General features: G+C 38.3%; 1 protein-coding gene across 2 annotated transcripts; it reads left to right on the forward strand.

Annotated features, from left to right (window-relative positions):
• Positions 1-256: 256 nt before the first annotated feature.
• Positions 257-20,768, forward strand: PROSER1 (proline and serine rich 1). Of its 2 annotated transcripts, none has more exons than XM_057376816.1 (13): positions 257-374; positions 3,416-3,481; positions 4,200-4,268; positions 4,720-4,814; positions 7,001-7,094; positions 7,573-7,683; positions 8,407-8,490; positions 9,361-9,439; positions 11,615-11,710; positions 11,832-11,876; positions 14,118-15,879; positions 16,539-16,686; positions 20,557-20,768. In XM_057376816.1, the coding sequence occupies exons 1-13, from the start codon at positions 330-332 to the stop codon at positions 20,560-20,562; spliced, it is 2,700 nt and encodes an 899-aa protein (XP_057232799.1). In that variant the 5' UTR covers positions 257-329; the 3' UTR covers positions 20,563-20,768. The 2 variants fall into 2 exon arrangements, with proteins under 2 accessions (XP_057232799.1, XP_057232798.1); XM_057376815.1 differs by lacking the exon at positions 20,557-20,768 and adding an exon at positions 17,891-19,566.
• The last annotated feature ends 1,729 nt before the right edge of the window (positions 20,769-22,497 follow it).

The following is a 22,497-nucleotide window of genomic DNA, read 5'->3' on the forward strand; positions in this document are numbered from 1 at the left end:
GCCGCCGCTGCCGCCATCCCATCCCATTCCCCGCCCGGCCTCCCCCGCCGCAGCGGGATCGGGACGCGAGGTAGCGGGCGCGCCGGGCGGGTCCCGGCGGCCGCCTTTGTCTCTGTGTCCGGCGCTGCACGGGCGGCAGCGCTCCATCCCCGGCGCCTAGGACAGCCCGGGCCACTTTCCGTGCCTGGCATTTTTTTTTTTTTTTTAAATATTTTAGTCCTTTTCTCCTGTGTGCTCAAAGACTCTTAGGATTTTTTTTTTTTTATTATTATTATTACCGGTAGTATTTAATTCACGTTTGAGTGTCGGCATTGAATGAAACAATCAAGATGGATAAGAAATCGTTTGAGACCGTGCTGGATGAAATTAGGAAGGTAACTTCTCGTTTTGCGTGTTAGTTTAATCATTTGGTGACCATAGGACAAGAGTAATGGCTATAAATTGAAAGGGGCGGGTATTTCGATTAAATATTAAGAAGAAATTCCTTACTGTGAAGATGCTGAGGCATTGGAGCAGGTTACCCAGGGAGGCTCTGGATGCCCCAGTCCTGGTAGTGCTCAAGGCCAGGGTGGATAAGGCCTTGAGSAAACTGGTCTAGTGGGAAGGGGGTTGGGACTGGATGATCCTGAGCCCTGATTTGAAATAAGCACTTGGATAAGGTTACTGCAGCATTTTCSATCTCAAGGAAGATGAGGAAGACAAACCAAATTAGCCAAGCATCTCTTATTTGGGGGGAGGGGCTGCATTTTCTTGGTCTGACCAGAGACAGTGTGAAGTACCCACCTTTTATGTGCTGATTTAGGAGGGACAATGCACAAATAAGATGTAAGAAGGCTTATTCCTGGACTGCGCTTTGCTGTCCTTGTTGGACGTCACGTCTCCCACAGCTCAGGAGTGTGTGCGGACCTTGTTCCACTGGGATGTAAATCCTGCGTTTCRAAGTGTGCTCTGAGCTGTGGTGCTCTGCATCCCCTTAAAAACTCACCGAGCAAAATACTGCTGGTTGTGGGGAGCAGAGATACAAACCTGTGCTTCCTCACATCTGGCAGGGTTCTGGTTTCTCTCTGCACAGAGGCCTGGTTTTAACAGGAAAGCTAACACTAACTTGAGGTTAGTAGTTGGCACGCTTCCCCAAATGATGGAAGTGGAAGAGGAGAGAGAAGAAAATCAGAACCTCTGAGAGCAATATTTATGTTCTGCATGGGAAGCAGAAACCTGTAACGATGTATGTTGTAGTTAAGTAGAGGTTATTTAGGTGTCACAGGAGAACAGTTATGTACCCTGCTGAAGCTGTCTTGGTGTGACTGTGAAGGGCTTGTTTTAGATGAGATGTCTTCGTGGCAGAACAGCTATCCATAGTGTTTTTGTAATAAGTGGAGGTTTTTTGCTGGACTATCTAGGGGATGTATATTTCCTTTATCAGGACTTGTATTAGAGTTGGGTTTTAGTTCAGTTTCTCTTTGGCATGAGGCAGTGATGGCTGCAATTGCAGTATTACTATTTTGCACCGCAGTGAGGTATAAAACTGTTCAACAGAAGCCCCAGAGATGAGTCTTTGTTATCCCAACTGCACTTTTGCATAAGGTCATGGTCATAAAGTCTCCTTTATCAAACAGCAAAAAACATATCAGTTTAAGATACTTCAGGGTGTGGACTCCCCTCCCAATTTACAAATTTGTATGGAAAATCTGGGAACAAAAAAACAAATCAAGGAATGACYTACACATGAATGCTTTCTCTGATAACTGATGGTGGGAGGCAGTAATGTTTCAGTTATATTATTGCAGTGCAGTCCTTCAGAATATGCTGTGTGATTACTAAAGACTTCAGACAAAAGGGTTTAGACATGTGATTTTAGGCAATTGTGTTTCTGTCTGTATTCCTGTATTCCAGCTTGCTGTTGATCTAAGGATCAGTGCTGTGCTGTGTTAATAATAGCTGTACTGTTGTGGTGTAACATTCATTGTCCAAATGCTGATTTTTGTGCCTTTGTTGCTATGTTTTTGTTCAAGCTTCATTTCTAGCTCTGTGGTAGAACCTTCTTTATTATGTGATGTACCAGTTTGTTGTGTTGGTATGTTCCATTTTCAGTCTACAGTTAGCAGGAACAGTTATTTAAATATCTTCATGTGTAACTTAGTTCTATTTTCCCCATAYGTATTTACAGTTACTAGCAAGATAAACTTTGGAGGTTTTGTTTGTTTGTTCCATAAATTATGCTTAGCAGTGTCTTCTATTTGTACTTTTGTTATAAAGTCATTCAGCTGTTGATTTGAGAAGGAAAAGTAACGTTTATTTTGGTAAAAAATGTATGGCATACCCTGTTTTTTTCCAAAATATCTGAAGAGGAGGAAGGGACAGAAGAAAAAATCGAGCGTGGAGAAATTCTTTCTCCCCTGTGACTTTAGTGGGTCTGGTAGTGTTTGTCTCCTAATGAGGCACAGAAAGGAAGAGGATTGCCTCAAGCAGTATCTGAGTGGGTTTCTGTGCACCTGTGCTACTCAGGCTGCAGTGATGGAGACCTTCGTGTCTGTCTGTGTGGAAGGACAGTAACAAAAAAGCAAGGGGTAGATTTTAGTGCTTTTGGGAGGAAGACAGAAGTGRGTGTGTGAGTAAAGCTAAAGGTGGTTTGAGAATACAGAAGATCGAGCATTATATGGGGCACTTGGAAACTGTGGAAGGAAGAAAGGTGTTTTCACCAGCTTGGGGCAAGAATTCAGCTGTTAGCTGTCTTCTTTACATCTTGTACCTGTCACAGAGAGCTGAGTATAGGAGAGGGAGGAAGTCCTGGCTGTTAGACARCTGACATGGTTATCAACAAAATACCACAAAGTCAAAAGGCCAGTGGTGSATTAAAGTACTGTGCTTTGTTTGTTTTGTATGATTGCATGCTAGAGTTTTATATGTGTGTGGATAATGATAAGACAGTATCCATCTCTGCAGCAAGCTTTGTTGTATATTTAACTCTGTCTGTATAGACTCGTTATCCAATTTCTTCATAAATTTACYGAAGTGGGATACTTTGGTACTTAATTTACAGGGGACATACAAAGAGACTGTCTGAAAAATCGACTCTGTTTTTTTTTAATATAAGGTTGTTGTAAATCATTGGAGCAAAAAGAAGAATGATGATGTTCTCTCAGTACAGCTGTAAGCAATAACAAAAAAAGAAATGAAGTAAATTAAAAGAAATGAGTATTTTTTAAAAAGAATTAAATAATGTCTTCCTGCTTTTCACTGTTCTCAGTTACCTAAGGAATATACTGCTACTTCAAAGTGCTGCAGTGTAATTGATGGAAATGTCACTTTGTTACTTTGTAGGGGCAGATTTTAGATTAATGAATTAGCAGATGGTTATACTCTAATTATAATTTTTCAGTCGCTAATTATGCATCTTTTTTTCTATGTCTTTTAGGCTGTTTTGACTGAGTACAAATTAAAAGCTATTGAATATGTTCATGGATACTTTTCAAGTGAACAGGTAAAGTCTACACTGTCATGGGTTTAATGGGAGCAGTTGTTTTTGTGTATTCAGTAATACAGACATATTGTCTCTAGTCCTACTGAAGCTGATCATATTAGCTTGTCTTGTTTATTAATTGAGAAGATTTTATTATTATATCAGCATTAAACTATTAAAAACAGTTTCAAGTTGCTTTGTCATCAAAATCACTACATTTTCTTTCTTAATGTGTGGGGAAAATGGTATAGATGTATGATAATGGAATTTAGGATTTTGGACGTTTTTTCTAAATAGATGTAGTAATAATGTATAATATGATAATATGTAGCTTTTCTGYTTCTTTTCCTGCTCGTTTTTTTTGGTGTATGTTTGGGAATATGCGGTTTGAGATACTGATTGTTGATAAGCTTTTTCAGAGATACTAGATTTTTTTTTTGTACTTATTCTAATTCAGTGGCATTCTTACGTGTGTAAGGAAGCAAATATTTTAAATATTTCCATAGAAAGTTGTAGTCTCATAAAATAGTATTAGGTGCCTACTTAGAAATAAAAAGCATGTTAGATTTGCCTACTTAGAAATAAAAAGAATGTTAAATGCTGGTAGGCATCAACCATCAGACATCACAGACAGATATTTTTTAGTAGTTTACCACTGTACTACAAGAGTAGAAACATCATATTGATGCTGTTAGTTTTAATATATCTTAAAGATTAATTAAAGGCCTTGCTGTTGCAGGTTGTTGAATTACTGAGATACTTCTCCTGGGCTGAACCACAGCTCAAGGCCATAAAGGCCTTACAACATGTAAGTTCTTGTGTCATAATCTTGTGGAATAAATTTGCTCTCTTAATGTCATTTTAATTTTATGACTCCTACTTTTCAACTGATGAGTCAATCTACCTTTTATAAATCTTCAAACTTTCTTCTTCGTCTCCTCCTTCAGAGGTATTAAGCTATGAAATTTCAAACTTCTAATTGGGGTATCTTTTCTGACTAAAGTGACTTTTTCTTTYCTGTGTATCACTGGAATGGATGTAACCTTTGTAACTATTGTTAACTCTCCTAATTTCTTTGCTTTGGGCAAGTGCTTTTTGCAGCTAATTGTTCAAAATTTAGCCATTTTCCCAATGGGAGGGAGAGGCTATTAAAAATTTACTGAAATACACCATATGAAGCTGTTACTGAGTTGTATTCTGAGTTTAAAATAGTTGTACTGCTTTATTTTATATGCACTTTTTTCTTTCTTTTTTATCAGAAAATAGTGGCAGTTCCAGCATCAAAAATGGTTAATATTCTCAACTGCTTCACATTCAGTAAAGATAAACTTATTGCCCTTGAAATCTTAGCTTCGTAAGTATCTTTTGTGCTATCCTTAACTTCTACTGGTTTAGCTCATGTTTGAGGCTATAAAACTTCAGATAMTCCTAGAAGGAAGTACTGTGCCTCGTTAGGGTAAAGCACAAATCCATTACTGATAGGGCTGTTTAAAGAATAATTAGAAGTAGACATCAGGCTGAGAGAATTGWGGTTTTTTTCAGCTTGGAGCAAGTTGGGGTRACCTAATTGCAACCTTCCARTACCTGAAGGGAACCTGCAAGAGAGCTGGAGTGTAGAGACAGGACAAGGGGAATGGCTTCACACTGAAAAAKAGTAGGTTTAGACTGGATATTAGGAAAAAATTCTTTGCTATGAGGATGGTGAGGCACTGGYGCAGGTTGCCCAGRGAAGTTGTGGATGCCCCATCCCTGTAAMTGTTCAAGGCCAGGCTGTATGGGGCTCTGAGCAACCTRTTCTAGTGAAAGGTATCTCTGCTCCCCTGCACTGCCTTGGAGCTAGATCKTTAAGGTCCTTCCAGCCAATGATTCTGTGATTGTGGAAAATTCCGTAGTTTATTTGAGTCTTGAGCATGCTGCTGTGTGGGCTTCTGCCTGCTGGAAAATTTTTACTGTGGTCTTCAAATGTAGAGAACAAAAACGGCCTTAAGCTTATTTCTCAGCTCACTGAATTGGGAAGACTTGAGAGCAGGAAATTCTGGAAATTGACCCTTTTGTATTTGAAAWGGTCTCCAAATATTACATATGTAGAAATGAATTAAGTAAATGGATCTCTTAAATTGTCAGATCTACTCTCCATTAAAAAAGTATAGATATCCTAAATTTATACTTAYGGAGAAAGTTGGGGTTTTCTTAGTGAACACAGCTGCTTCAAAGAATCTGTTACCTACACATATYTAAAATGGAACTCTTCTGCTTGGTTCAGGTGATTTATTATATAGAATGTTGTTCTGTTTTGGGTTGTTTAGGTTTTTTTTTTGCTTGAAGCATGTCTGTCTTCGCTATGAATGCTGTATATTACAGCCTGTTTGAACTTCTTGGAGCATATAAATTCATGATATGAATATCTGTAAAACAATTAAGACAGACATAATTTTGCTTTTGGAATTGAGCTTAAGGAAGCCATGTAAGTGCTCCTAGCCTATTTCAGACCAAAATAAAACAGGGTAGCCTAAGGAAAGTTAGCCATTGGTACATTAGACTGACCTGTTATCTTCTTGTTATGAGACTGGAGCTCTTAGGCTGCTACAGTTCAGCTGATATGGGGGGATGGCACAATAGCTTCCTTAGCTGTTGGAATTTCTACAGTACAAGAGCAAAGTAAGGGAGTCATGATCAGAAATCCTAGTCCAATTCTATGTGCTACTTACTTTGTTAATCAGGAGCAGTGAACAAAGCTGAAAGCTCATTCACRTTTTAATACTGTTCTTTGAGGTGTTTTTCGTGTCTTCATTCAACATTCTGATGATTTAATTTCCGTCTAATATCCTCCTTTGAGGAATCCTTTTTGATGCTGCATTGTATTTCTGGTAGTTTGGATGGCTCAGGTAATATTTGACAGAAAAGTATTGGTCAAGGAATTGGTCAGAATTTTGAAAAAGGCGGGTAGAAGCAGGCGTTGGTCTCCTTATAGTCGTATCTTTTGTTCTCTGTTGTATGTCTGGTGGTGTTTTGGGGAGAAGAGAGAGAAGGAGTACTTTTTGGAACTATATGAAGGCTTTCACTAGCTCTGCAGACCTTGGAGAGATTTACCAGGAATTGGTCTTTTTCATTCTGGAGTAAATTAGATGAAACTTGTTTCTCTTTCTGTTGGCAAGAAAGAGTGGCAAATTGAGTAGCTGCTGGTTTTCTGCTGTGCTAGGAATTGTGTGCTAGTAGCAATTAAACCTTTCTAATGAACTGTTGTGATGCAAAATTCATTTTTTCAACATTGTTATTTTCACAATAAAGTTTAGCCATTGTTGCCTATTGTTCTGTATTGATATTTAGTTCYAATATCATGTTTTACTTACAGGTATGAAGTCTATATTTAAGCTTGGGGTTTTTACTTTAATAATAACAATAGTAATATTATGATCTGAACTAATTAGGTTTTTTTAATGTATTTTTGGGTAGTGGCAAAGTGTARGTCACTTTTCAGTGGTGCATTATTTCATCTTGTGCAAATGGAATGGCAGTAATTGTCTGTTAATGTCTTTATAGCAACATTGTTGATGCTCAGAATTACCGCCTTATTGAAGATCTGTTCAGAATTAATATGTCAGAGAAGAAAAGATGCAGAAGAATTCTCGAACAGGTAATCAAGATGAACTAATATCCTTGGTTCTGTTAGGATTCTGTTTGCATCCTTATGGTCACTGTGGGGTCAGGCTTAGCAGGAGGACTTCTGGGAACTACTGGTGGAAGACAAGCTGAAACAAGCAACTGAAAAAAGATAAGAGCTGTGCGATATATGTGCAGCAGAAGGTGAAGTTTCTGTCAGGCACTAGGAACATATGGAAAAAGGGACACAGAATTGTGGCCAATCCTGAAGGAAACAGTTTTTCTTTGTTCTAGAGAACACTGGGTGCTGAAGCCCAAGTTCAGTGTCAGCAGAAGTGGACCTTGACATAAGTTTATACTATTTGTATTATTTGGAATAAGACTTGAGACACAAGGTTTCAGTTGTTCCATGTAGGTTGATTCATGCAGTCTAAATGTCATGAAATARTAACTAGTTTCCTCAAATTGTTGAATTTGATAGCAGATAATGTTCTGTCTTGATTGTTTTGCAGGCTTCAAAAACAGGCTGTAAGGCTCCTCATGCTATGATATCATCCTGTGGCATGATCCCTGGCAATCCTTACCCCAAGGGCAAACCAAGCCGCATAAATGGAATTTTTCCAGTAAGCATGATCCTATGCTTTTGCTTTTCACAAGTGAACCCTTGATTTAAGATTCATTATAGTATAACCAAACCCAGAATTCATAAACATGAAGGGAGGAGTGGAATCAAAACCGAAGYGTGTTTGTTGGRGTTTTTGTTTGGTTGGGTTTTTTACCCCATTCTGCATTTATAGAGAACTTCCGTTATTTTTATTTGCCATTCTTTCTATGCTGCTTCAAGTAAAGATTATTTCATAAATAAGACATTGTTCATATCAGGAAAACATTATGAACTCCAGCAGTATTTGGCAGAATCATGAGAGGTGTCAAAAGCTTTACTGATAGGTTGATAAGGTGACCTMATACGGTCACTTGAGTACTACTGCTAATCTTAGTGGGGCTCTTAAACAAGCATGTTAAGCATTTCCTGTGAACACTTAAGGASAGTGAAATTAAAGTTGCCACATCCACAAGTGAAAATACAGAATTCCATCATCAACATGGACTGTTTAAAATGCCTCTCATTACGAAAGCTCAGTGTTACAAACCAAGCTGTTGGAATGCTCTTATTCATTTCTTTACAAGCCTAAAACGGTTGGATTTTTTTTTCCTGACAAGCATGGTTACTTTCAGAATGTTCGAAAACTCAAATGTGGTTCAGCAAAAAAATAAAATATGGCAGAAATTGTACAGCAAGATTTGCTTCTAAATTAATGTTTGGTTTAATTTTTTTTTTGTTTCAGGGAACCCCTATCAAAAAGGACACAGAAGAATGTACTAATGAAGGAAAGGGAATAGCAGCCCGTATACTTGGACCATCCAAACCAGTATGTCTAATAAATTAATAAATAAATGAAACTTAAAACCAAAATAACCACCAGCCAATTCAACAAGGCTCTGTTATAGAATGCTGTTATGTGCAAGAAGACTATAGAGCAGCAATTTAATTGAAGCTAAACTTCTGTAATGAATATGACCTAGTATTTTTTATTTAACTTGAAAATGAGCTCTATCTTTTATCTTTTATCTTTTATCTCTACTGGATACAATGTATGTGCATTTAAAGACAGAATTTAAATTACAGTAGCAGAAGAGAAAACTGAAAGCATTTTTAGTAATCCATTATGAGGATTTCCCTCATGAACACAGAAAATGCCATCTTTGAAACTTGAATTACAGCAGTGTCTTAGAAAGAGGTTCACGTTTCTTAACAACACAGCTGATGTGTATTTCAAAATTTTAAAGCATGCGGGACAAACTTTCAGCGAACCTGTTACTACTTTGAAGTTTCTCCAAATGTTTTATTATCACTTCTATTAAGAAATACTTCCTACAAAGCTGTGTTGTTTTAAAGGCATAGGTTCCTTCAGAAATACTTGCTCCCTTTAAATATGCTAAACCTTTCAAATGAGAAGTCAKTCCAAGACTGCAGTGTGTGAGAACTGCCAGGCAGAAAGGAGTTCTCTTTCCCACTTCAGGTTTATATTAAAATCTAAAGGYTTACTAGTGAGTTTCATTCTTTTCATAAAGAGTGAAATATTTGTAGTCACTATGGGTATTGCAAACAAATTTCATATCAGATAAATCGTAGTGAAGGATACCAGTCTGTAGTAGTATCTGAATGTTAGGTTTTTGTCTGAGAAACATTAGGTAATACTTTCACTGTTGCTTTTCCCATTTGTTCTTTGTTTATGTAGGCTCCATCAACGTACAATCCACACAAACCAGTTCCATACCCCATCCCACCATGTCGGCCACATGCAACTATTGCACCAAGTAAGGTTTCTATGTGTTCTAGCTTGATGCTATTGTTTCATGCATTTGTTTTTTAAGTAATGKGTCAAGTGTCAGTTTCTCTGACCATGGTTATATCTGAAATTGGTTTCTACTCCCTAAGCAAATTCTGGATACTGAATAAAAGTTTCTCCCTTTTCTTGTCATGACAGCAAAATTGATAAAAAGAGGAATATTTTGACTTTTTTTTTCCAATGTGCATAAGAAAAATTGGAACACAGTCCTGTTCCAATGACAAAATATTTCATTTGTGGGAGGGTTTGTGCATATAGACAAAACTAGGACTGTGACTTTGTTGTAATGTTTCATTGAGGTTTGGGCTTTGACTTGACAAGTCAGACTTGTTGCTGTAGAACCCAACTTTGGATATGATCAGCCATGGCCCTGARTAGGAATTTGCTGAAGGGCTGTAATCTGTTTCTCAGTTGCCTTCAGCTTTACCTTCACTCCATCATAATTGAGAGTAAACATTTTCCTAAAAGAAAAGTAGATTTTAGTCTCAAGGGAAATAGTGATTGCCTTTTCCTGCCATTGGTCTGTTTCTAGCCTGGTGCCTTAGGAAAGATTGAGCCTTTATTCATAAACTCCTCTTTCCACTCTGCTGCATCTTTGGATTCCAGACATTTCTGGAAGGGAGCAAGGCAGTTGCCCTTGCTTTGGAAGAAAGTTTAGAGTACTTAAAAGTAGTCAGATTCAGGTCTAGCTGCTGAAAGCCTTTTCTAATCTTTAAATTYTGCTCTGGTTAGGACTTGCTTTTCACTGATATTAGAGATTTCAGAGAATCTTTCAGGTAGGTGATCAGAAAGTGAAACAGAACTCCTAGCAAGCATGCTGAAGGGTGAGTCATCTAATCATTTTGATGTCTGCAAGTCTTATTACAGCCTGTTTTTTTAAGAAAAATGGGCACTASTAGTGGCTAAACTAAGACTGATAGATTATTTATGCCCAGGAAATTTCTTGTTCCCAGGAAACTGTACAGAAAACTTGCAGACTATGTTAAATGTATGTTAAATAAATCCTATCTGAAGTGTCTTAAAAAAATTTGGCCTGTAGCAGGATATAAATAATAGTATAGGTTTAGGATATGAAACAGCTCTTGAGGTTCAGGGCCTTATTAGGCTGCAACATGTTTTTTTAAGAAAGCACTTGTGGCAACAGAACTCATAGTAGATGAATTGATCTATATGTCTGTGTGTGTATTTAATGAGATGGCAGATGCTGACCTGAAACTATTGAATGTGATTGCTTTCARTTGATGGTCAGAATGATAAATTGTTTTCTGCCTCTTGAACATTTCCTTCCTGGGTGATGCAGTGATTGTTAGTTGCTTTTCTGATTTTCAGGCAAGAGTTCTGCAGGAAATGTTAGCATCAGGTGGAATTACTGTGAAAGTGTGATATCAGATGGGAGTTGTGTATGACAAATTGGTGCGCTTTCAGAATTGTTCAAGTGCTATCTTTTCCCATGAAGTCTAAGTTACTACACTCTGAAATTATTAATTCAGGACCACTGTGAAATGTTTTGTGTTCCTGGAGTTTTAATTCATATGGGTTTCATCAGAACTGTATATCACAGCAATCCAACAGTTTGAGTTGCTCAAAAAATAAGGGAGAAGAAAAGGTATTTTTAATACATTAATTGCCATAATAATTTTAAATTAAAGTACTTCGCTAATCCACTTGAATTTCTTAACAGTTAAAGAAATAATGAAGACTACTAGATTAAGTATTTGAGATGGGACATTTTACTCTGAATTWTCTGGCTAGCATTTAAGGACTGGTCATGGTTACTGATCTATGCTTGCCTCTTTTGTTTGTTAAGGCTTTAATGTTGAAGAAGGAGTTTGGATACCCTTTAAATTAGSAATAGCAAAGTAACCAATGATGCTGCAGACACTCTGTATCACACCTTCCCCTATGAGTTTTTTCAGGCAAAATGAAACTGAAGGGAATTGAARCCTGACTTTTTCAGGCTCTCTCTGAGAATTTCCTTTAGTAAAATTTGTGTCACAATGCATGTCATTCAGGCAGAATTGGCAAAAACCATCATCCAGCCTGGATAATTAAAAATGTTCTTTTAAAGGAGTGGGTGCTTACTGGCTCATCTAGATACAAGTTCTTCTGACAACAGAGATGTGTATTGCCTTTGTTATTTTAGGTGCTTACAACAATGCTGGCTTAGTTCCAATGGCCAATGTCATAGCTCCAGGCTTACCAGCTCCTCCACCATACACTGCTAATCAAGTGGGATCAGGTAAAGCATGCATATCCTTAAAAATATTCATGTTGTTTTTCCTGGTTCATTGTTGTGAGTGGATCATTCACTGCTGGMGTTTCATTTGCTTTTAAGTAACAAGCTGTTGTTCTCTGTTTAGAAAATGAGGACCTTTCCAGCCAGGCAAAACCTTCCCAAAATCAAGGTAAACTGCAGATCCATAGGGGGACTTTTGTGTTGATTGTATCTTTGTTATTTGTTCAGAAAATGTTAACAACTTATTTGTTTGGATTTTCATAAGCTTCTAAGTAGCTACTGTTGGAATAGGATCTCTTAAAAATGAAGAAAAAARTCATCTGACATTTGTCACTTAGAAGCAGGGAAACATTAAAGTTCATCCTTTTGTGTTAGTTTATCAAAGTTTTTTATACTCTTCATTATATAAGTATGTGAGMAATAATGTAAAAAGCTAAATCAAAATACCCTTTGTATTGTAGTGCATGTATATACTTCAGTATATCTTTGCAATTTTTAAAACTCTGGTCTATTGGAAAACCTATTGACATTCTAATTTCATATATCAGTTGCAATAAGAAGGTAGAAACACAAGAGAGATTCAGAGATTTTTGAATGTCTTATCTTATCCCAGACTGTTCGCTCCAACCATGTCCACCTGCACTTTTGTCTTACCCTGTAAGATCCTGTTCTTTTTACAAAGTTGTGAATTTTTTATTGTTTTTATTTGTGTGGTGCTTTGTACACTTAGTACAAATCATAATAATAAAACCCACTAGGAACTACTTTTAAAAAGGCTTTGATAATACTTTGTTAGATTTGACAAATACAAACTGAGAATTTATTGAGTACTGAGTCAGACATATTAASAAATACTGCAAATAGATAAAATTACTATGATAAGTTTAGCTACTGTAAATATTCCCAGGGACAAAAAAAAGTTATGTTTTGTCTTTCCTTCTCTATGTCCAGGAATGGTTCTACAGAAGTATTTTGAAGAATCAGTTTCTTATATAACTCTCTTTAAGYGTGCATGTATTTTACTAAGTTAATTAATACAGCTAAGTGAATACAGTGCAAGGAATAAAATGTTCTCTTAGGAAGACAAATTCAGTAACAGCTCTGAGTTCTATTACAGCTGTACTCCATTGGTGATTATCTTGGCTGTCAGGTTTAAATAACTGACTTTTAGGAGAGTCTTCAGCTTGGAAAGCATGAGAAAAGAACAGAATCCAGAGCTGGGCAGTCTGGATTTTTTTGAAAAAAAAATACATGAAAAGAAATAGTTTCTTTGCAGACTTTCTAGTTTCAGAGTTTTAAGATGCATGAAATGGGAGTTTGTCATATCAACTTAGATCCAAGATTTTAAAGAGTGATTTTTTGGATTTGTGTATAGAATTATATGGAGAATTCAGGCAAGAGAGACATTTAGGCTGTTAAGAGTTATGGGTGATGAGTTTGACTGGTTGGATCAGTGGCTTGCTTACAGTTGAACAAAAGTATTATTCCAAAAGTAAAATAAAGCACAAGGGTCATTTGCAAGGAATGATTTATTAATACATTCATGTTCCACRGGAAACTAGAGGCAGGCATATCAAGAGCAGTTAATTAATGCAGCTCCTTTCCAGTAACTTCCATCTTCGCATTTGCAGTGTGCCTGCCTGTTTTCCTGCAGCTTGACTGATGTCTCTTACTTTGTACACAAGCTGATACTCTTAGTGGCAGGTGTCTGCCTTTACCACAGACACCTGACAAAAGACTCCTAGAAATACTTGTTTTTAAAGTCAAGTGCCAATGTTAGTTAAATACTATAGTATGATACATGCATTTAAAAGTGTACCTTCTTAGAATCAAAATCTGAAGGAAACACAGTGAAGAGAATGACCTGATTTTGAAGGAAAGAAAACTACCAGCACCTGAAATCAGCTTTCTTCAGTTGTTGACTAAACTTCCTTGAAATCATGATACATTGAATTAACTGGTTCTGAAGGAAATTCTGACCTTCAGTGAGAGTGGATGCAGAGGAGTCCAGGTGATCTGATGCTGATGAAATACTAGATCTGGTTTGGGTACTGCCAAATGTTAGGGACCAGAGGGAGGGTGTTTACTTGTGTCACTTAGATGTTCTTACTCTTACAGAGTATATTTGAGTTTCTAACTGTTTTGCATGAGATCGTGAAGAGGTAGCAGATGCCACAGAGTGTTTTAAAAAGGAGTGTTGGCCCACATGGTRTATGATTTGTGTGATGTGTTCATGTGTACCTTTTTGGTTTGTTTTCATAGGCTGCGCTGTTCATCGTTTATATGTAGACATTGTGTGTTAGCTATTGCCTGTGTATCATATTTGGAAATGCTGTATAAAATGTGTTTGTGTTGATTTCAAACATTTCTGACACTTTCAAGTATTCTTACTGGTTTTGTTTCTTTGCAGCTTTTTCTGCACAAGCGAATCAGCTCTTTACTCCTCATGGTTCTAATCCTTCAACACCTGCTGCTACTCCAGTCCCTGCCCCATCACCTGTCAAGGCAATAAGCCATCCATTAGCACCTGCAACTTCACTCATCTCTGGGATGAACATGTCTACCCCTGTCCTTCCTGTTTTCCCAGGACAGGTCTCCTCTTCCATCCATACATCTCAGCCATCCACCCCAACCCCTACTGTCATCAAATCTCTTTCATTGCCTGGTGTTCCTGTCACATCTGTACACAGTGCAACCTCTACCCCTATCCCTGCAGCTTTTTCTGGGCTGGCTTCTATCCCTGCTGCTATGCCCACTCCACAAGGTTCTTCCRCTCCATGTGCCACACCTGTGCCTACTGAAACTTTCGCATCTGCTACTACACCATTTGCTGGCCTCCCGTTTTCTGCAACCTCTTCAGTTGCTTCTGCTAATAATCCTGCTCCATTGTCATCAGTTTTTGCTGGCCTCCCTTTGTCCTTGCCGCCCAATGCCCAAGGGATTTCTAGTCCTGTTCCATCTACAATTGCTAATTCTCCTGCCACTACCATTCCTGGTTCGCTTAGCTTGCCAAACCCAATTTTGTCTGTCTTAAAGGGATTTCTGACATCAAATGACACTTCATTAATTAATTCATCTGCTTTACCTTCTGCTGTGACAAGTGAGCTTGCTTCTTTATCTGCCGTTGCTARTCAAAGCTCTGACCCTCCCACTTCCTCTGTCAACAAATGTTACACTCCATCAGCCACCCCCAGCTCACAGCGTTCCTCCACACCTGGACTGGCTATTTTTCCAGGTCTTCCATCCCCATCTGTAGCCAATTCTAGTTCCACTCCTCCAACATTACCTGCACAGTCACCTTTAACCACTTCACCATCGATTATGCCAGTCAGCTGTGGCTCATCAGCCTCCCTCTTGCATGGCTCAAGTCCTACTAATTCTGATCAGCAGCTCTTATCAGCCCCAGCTGCCACAAGTATCCCAGTTCTGGTCAAAACAGAACCCATGAGTCCTACCCTGTCGGCCTTCAAAGGTCCTTCTCATTCAGCCAGCCCTTCTCATGGCACTCTAGGACTGTCAGCCCTTGGRCGTGCTTATACCTCAGCAGCTTCAGTGCCAGTCAGTTTACCCAGTTCCCTGAATCCAGCGCTCTCAGGGCTTTCCTCTTTGAGTGCTCCTCTGAACAACTCCAGTTCTCTGGCTTCCATTTCCCTCACTCCACATGGCTCCTCTGCTCCCATTGCCCCTGTGTTCAATGGACTTCCTCCTTTCACCTCTCTAACCAGTAACTTTGCTTTTACTGGTAACCCAGCACTGACCCCGCCCATCACTCTCCCAGGGTCTCTGTTGGCCACTCCGGCTACAACTGCTTCGGCTGTGTCCGTCCCCCATGTGAGTTCCACTGCTGCAGTAATCTCAGGACTCGCCGCCTCCRCAACAGTCTCCGCTCCACCCTTCTCGCTTAACTTATCCAGTGCCGTCCCTTCCCTTTTTTCTGTTGCCCAGGGACCTCTGGGATCATCAAACCCATCCTTCCCTGGTTTTCCTGTCTCTAACACACCCTCTGTCACTCCTGCTCTCCCTTCTTTCCCTGGCCTCCAGGCATCTTCTGCAGTAGCAGCAGTTGCACCGTTGCCGGCAGCTGCCACAGCCCAATCTCCGGCTCCGGTCCTGCCAGGGTTTGCCTCGGCCTTTAGCTCAAACTTCAACTCTGCACTTGTTGCGCAGGCTGGGTATGTTACTGTTTCTGAAGGAGATCAGAACTATTTCTTTTTCTCTTGACCAAAACAGTGATTTTACTTTAGGTGTGTAGACAATATATTCACTCACTGATAATAATTGCAGAAAATTTTTAAAGTTAGTTCACAAGATTTCCACCTGTCTTTAGAAGCTGATAGGGTAGTGACTAAATAGGTTGGYCTCAGTAATCTCTGTTATGACAATCAAATCCAGTGAAGTGCTCAGTGATCTCATTTCCCAGATGAGAGTATTTGAGGTGCTTCCTAGGCTTTTACAACAATGGATTCCATGTGGGCATCCATTGAGACACATACAGGTAATAGCAGRCAATATCTTAGGTGCTTTAAGGATGTACTCAGCATAAATTCTTGTCTATGAAGGTTTATTTGTGTGCGGACTGTAGGCACAGTTGAGGTACAGAACATTCTGAATCCTCTTGCATGTGTTCCAGACCTTCCTGGTTTGTGTATGCATGAATAATTTTTAGGTGGGTAAAGACTGGACTTCTGTTTAGAAATTCTGGCCTTAATGAGATTGAGAAAAAGAAGTGCTTTTGTAATTTATATAGGCATAAGCTTGTAGAGAGGGAAACATAGAATAAAACATGGTGCAGATGTTTCTAATGATATTCTCATTTTGATATTTCTTTCAGCTTGTCTTCTGGACTACAGACACCGGGAAATGCAGTTTTTCCTGGTCTTTTATCTCTTCCTGGTATCCCTGGCTTTTCCCAAAGTGCCGCACAATCTTCCTTACAGGAATTGCAGCACAGTGCAGCTGCACAGTCAGCACTACTGCAGGTAACGTGCCTATTTGTTAATACTKTTCTGCTTCCAGTGAACTCTTGAGCATGTACCTGCCTGTTAACTSATTGGGATTAGTTTAAGTCAGTAAATTATTAAAACTTCTGACCTGATTGGGAACTGATTACAAGGAGGATGATAAAGAACAACTTATATTAACTTTTTGCTCAAGGCTGGTGTACAATGCTCCTGTGTRTTATAAATTTGATTAAAACCTTCTCTAAAGTTCTTTATAAAATGGGGATAAGTAAAAGAAAAGATAATGCAAATGAATTATTTGCCGGGTTTCTGTTAAATCTAACAAGCTGACCATACCATTGCAAAATTTATGCTTAATCCAGGCTGACGTTTGAATAACTTAGARATTTCTGTGGACCCTTTGTTGTGAGTTATGTTCCTCTACACATGTAATCAGTTTGTCTTGAATTTGTGCCTGTTGTGGGTGTGCCTGTCTCTTGATAGTTCCCACAAATACRATTTTAATATAAACTTCAAGTGGCTTTGGAAGATGAGTAGTTTAATCATATCTTGTCCCTGAAAGAGCTTGTTTCACCCATCAACCTATATAAGTTAACTTTGTGTTTACATGTTTAGTTTGTCTTGTTAGCGACAGCCTCTACAAATTAGGGATTCTTGTAGGAAATCTGGTACTGTTCAGTGTGCAGCATATTGTCAGATGTCTTGAATATTAGGGGATTGGAAGCAGCAGGTTACTTCATCAAGGGCCGTACTGTGTTTGCTCTCRGGAATCTATTTATTCTGTTGAAATGTATGCAGATTGCACTGAGGGAATATCTTATTGTTTATAATTTTGAATCACTAAAATTAATGCTTACTTACTTGAGCAATGAAGCAAAAGAGAGTTCAAATTCTCTGAAATATTACAGCTCCTGATTAAGCTATGCCTTCCAAATCAGCTGCTGCTTACTCCACTGGAAAGTAAAAGCCATTAACACTTCTTTGTTTTCCCCCTTAATACAACTGCTTTCTTCATTCTCTGGTATTTTAGAGCAATAGTTGCACTACAGTTTAACATCGGTGTATAGAAGCATTGTTCATTTCTATTCTTTGCACACTTCAGATTATAATCCATTTTTTTTTTGTCTAAAGAGTGGTATTGTGGCTGAAATTTTGCTTAATTTAGATTTTTGTTTGCTTGTTTTTATCAGTGCTGTTTCCTAACTTCTTGTCTTCCTTAAAGGCACATTCTGCTTCTGCTCTGGAGAACTATACAGCTCAGCCTGAAGGTTTTGCTAACTATCCATCTACACCAGGAACACCATTTTCATTGCAGACAAGTCTGCCCCAGAGTGGATGGCAGTAAATACCAGACATTTTAAAAGACTGCAGTGTTTGCTTGACAGAGCCTGATCCTATTCACTTTGATAGCTGTCTCTGCGATAATGGGAGCATGATCCGAGTTGGGGAAAGAGAAAACACGAGGGCAAAATGTTTCCAGGAGGCTGTGTCAGATGTCAAACGTTATTAGTGATTGCATTTAATTGATTCAGGGTCTGATCCTGTGAATTGCTGAGCATCMTTGACTCTCCTTTAATTTTAAGGGTGCAATGTTTGGTGTCTTACAGGATCAGGAACACTGAAACAGATGTTTATGTAAATAGGACAATTGACTGTCAAACTGAATAGGGAGACCAAGTATACTTAATAGTGTGTATAAGCACCTATCCTTCTATTATGTTTTGTATGGTATATATATGTGGTTAATATAGAATGAGATCTAGACTCAAACTAGACAAAGCTGTAGAAGRTCTTTTGTCTAGGAGCACATGTCTGTGTGTGCAGAAATCAAGGTCAGTTTWTGGTTTTTCAGATGTTTTCTTCCTATGTATGAGGATCTCCTGTTAGCATCAGCAGTATGTTAAAGGGAGGGTAGGTCAGAGGTGCGTGGGGGTTTTATGCTTTGAAATATTGTCATGGGCCTGCTGTCATGGGCTGCTGAATTGAATACTCCTTTATCTGAAAAAGAAAGCTAGGAAATGATGCTGTACTGTATTTGGGTAGAAGTGGGTTGTGTTTTACTGGAGTATGGTATAGCTAGCTGAGAATACGTCTTTCCAAAGTACATAAAAGCATTTTAACTTGCCTCTAAAATAACACTCCGTAATATTCTCCTTGCCCCCAGTACCCCTCTGAATGAAATAATCGTATTGCGGATAGGCTGCTTGTCCGGCACTTTTGACTGCAGACTTATGTGAATGTTTACAGACATGGGGCAAGTTCTTCTCTCCCTTATACTCATAAAAAAACTGGTTCTCTATATGCTTTTCAGCTATAAACTATGACTTGATGGTGCTTATCTTATCCTGTGAATATAAGTGGGAGCAGAATTTGGACCATGGATTTTTTTAGTATTTTTCCTTGGAAAACGTACATGATTTTAAAGGCATATAGCTAAATTAACTGTTACAATGCAGCGTATAGAAAAGTCTTGCTTTGTTAGTGAAATTGAGTTGTGCACTCTTCTAATAATGTTAGTACCTGTGGCAATGTGTAACACATCATTGAATATCGTCTATTTAAGAGATACTCTTGATCATGTTCTAGAGACAATATAGATGAATGATATTCAATCATGTGATTAAATTAAAATGTAGAGGATACTACACTGTAGAAATGTTCCGCACCTAGAGTTTTACTTTTTTAAAGATTGATTCTGCTGGGAGATGTTGCTAATGTATTTTCTTTCAAGATGTGAACAAACTTTTTTAGAACGTTAATGGAAATTACTGTATTGGTTTTTAACATAATTTTTTTAAATAAAAAGTTTACAGTCATTGCAAAAAGGCTTTGCTGACTATTTTCATATTTACCTAAAATACGAATGAATAAACTTGTTTTTACTAAGATACTCTATTACTTGATCTTGCTTACGCTGTTTCCTTTTGATGCAGAATTCTGTCTAGAATTATAAAATTGACTTCCTAAAGAGTGACATTAGAAATATCCTATTAATTTTTTTAATGAAAAGTTAAATTCTTTGACATTTTAAAAATCAGACTTGCATATTATGTTAAATCTAAAGAAAATCTTTTGTGTTCTTTATTTTGTGGAATCTGTTAAATTCTGATGATTCTCGGAACTGCTCTTAAAATTGGTGCCTTGTATCTTACTTAAGAAGTCTATGGAAGAGATCTCTACCATCTTTTTATTCTGTTTCTCATTCTTTCCATTTGTTCTTTGTAGATTTGTAGATCAGTTGGAGAATATAAAGATATGAGTATCTTAACAAGAGCAAATTGGCTTTTCTCCCCTAGGTGTGAATGTAAAGTAGTTCAAAGTTAGTGTAACCTTACTGAGGTACTGAGTTTGACATCTATTAAATCCATTTCCCCATCAAGCAACCAAAGTTTGAATTAATTCACATTACCTTGTAGTCAAAAGGAAGAAATACTGTTTGGTCAGAAAGTAAGCACTTTGTGCCTCCATTTCTAAAAATACCTATTGAATGGCTTTGGGGCATGGGGGTTCCTGTCTGAACACTGGACAACTCAGAAATACCGAAGAGACTCAAGCCTTGTTTCTCCAAATGAAAACAGGTGAGAAGGAGTGAGATCCTSTGTATTAAATGCTCTTCTCCTGAAGCAGTGTAGTTACTAGGTGGTGTTGAGCCACTTTATCCAGGGGAAGAGTATTTGATGTTCCCATCAGTGTTAGACAAGTGAATCGGTTAAGAAGTATTCAGTTGTGAAGTTGTTAATGTCTGGAATGGGCTCTCTGGTTCTTACTGAATCATATTGAACAGGGTTTTGTATATTGAACTCTCCAGTGGTTAGGGTTAAAATTCAATTTTCTAAGTATTTCTCCTGATGTAAAGTTGTTTTTATTAATTTTTTTTTTCCTCTTTAGGAATAAAGTCTGTGTTCTGCATTGCAGAAAACTCCTGTGACCCAGCCTTGGAATTTCTGAAGGGAGTGATTTGTTCTGARCTCTTTCATGCTTGTTTGATCACCATTTTTATAAGCCAAGGAAAYATCTGCTCCTGAGGCAAAACACCTTAAACTGAGCCTGTGCCGGGAAAGGGTTCTTGCTGTGTAACTTTAATTCTGGACTAATTGTTCTTTTTTAAAAGTTAGTTATTACTGCTCTATTTCGTGTGTATTGACAGACTGCAAAGATAAGGTGTAGTGAAGTGTTCCTTGAAATAAAATCTTTTTTGCAACAACTAAGAACATTCAGGGATTGTGTTTGCAAGCACAAGTTTCAATGTTTCTTTCAAGTGCTTTAATTGCGGCTGCAGTGAATGGGACAGAAACAGTAATTGTCTATCCTTTTCCTCTGATTTGCCAATTGGTGTTGGGAGTTTGGGTGGGCCTGAAACGAAACTTGTCATGGTATGGATGTTGTAACTTCCTTGCAAATTGCCTTTCTTTCTGTATTGGTTTAGGAGCAATGCCTTTGACTCTCTCGTATTTACTCATGCTCTAGTGGCCAAAGCAGGGTTTTCTGTCCTCTCCAGATCTTCACCTACTGAAAGCTGATGTCATTTACCTGAGGAGGAGCAGCAATATGGGGATGTTCCTACAAGCAACAGGACCATACTATTAATCTGCTCTGTGCTGTCCTGTCTTTAATTTTGATCTGGGAAAAAAAGGCCAAGCCTGAATCAAATAGGCAGAACTCGGGGCCAGGAAAGGACTAAGCTGAGAAATCCATAGGGACTGGTCAAAGCCCAGTGCATGGGAAGAGAAGTAGTATGGGCCTAAAAAGATCAGAAAAAGACAACTTTGCAAATCTCATGAGGGGGCTGCCTGTTGATTATTTTTTGTACCTTTGGGATTGGCACTGTCTAGACATGGCTGTGGATTAAGTCTCTACAACTGCGTGATGAGTTMAGTGAGAGCAAGTGGGTTTTGTAGAGACATTGCAAAGCATTGATGCCATTTGTAACTGTTGGAGAATGGTGTGCTTACAGGTAAGCTCCTGATCTTGCCTGACCTGAACCCTCACACTGCTTTTGGAATAGGAGTTGAAGGCTTTAGCTCTATCCCAAATACAGAACTCTGCAGAAATAACTGCCCCCAGCYTGAACCACAGTCATCTGATGTTGCTTCTAAGGCTTACTTGTAGCTAAAGCAGCTTTGAACTCAGTCTTTGTGGCAGTGCCCTGTGTCACAGGGTTGCACCAACCTATTCAGCACCAGTGAACTTGCAGCTTGGAAACTGCTGTGCCCCAAAGCTCTCATGTTTTATTCTCTGAGTGTTTTTTAACTGCTCTGGAACATGAGTTATCCACATGCCCCAGTATAGCCCCAAGGAGAAAATGTTAAGATCACCCTGACTTTGATTTCAAAATTTGGAAAAGGGGGGAATAAAAGAGCAGCTGAATTTAAAATGAAATTAATACTGTGGTGTTACTGAAAACAAATTACTGCCATCTGCTTTACTCACCTATATTTACAGTCACCTCAGGGAGTTGCCAATAAACAGGAGYGATTATGTCTGTTAAGTTATAGTATGTTTTGCTCATTTATCTGATATTATAAACAGCTGTGTAAATTGTRGTGTTCAAATAGTTCTGAATTAAGCTATTTTCAGTAACTTCTGTTCTAAAGTGAAAAAAAATGGATACTTTTGCATATGTTTTTACTTCTGAAATAATTAAACCACATTTCTCTTGTCACTGCTCATGCTTGCTACCCTGCCAAGCAAGCATCTGTCCTGAAGAGGATTGATCATACTGATCAGTGTTTAGAAGTRAAATAATAAGGGAAATGCTACAAATGGCTTCAAATTAGCAGTCACATGTTTGAGAGCATATTGCAATAAGCATGTCGATCCTAATTTTTA

This window comes from Malurus melanocephalus, unplaced genomic scaffold (genome assembly GCF_030028575.1).
Source record: "Malurus melanocephalus ecotype Western Australia unplaced genomic scaffold, MMel_1.1 scaffold_292, whole genome shotgun sequence".
NCBI classification, from domain to species: domain Eukaryota; kingdom Metazoa; phylum Chordata; class Aves; order Passeriformes; family Maluridae; genus Malurus; species Malurus melanocephalus.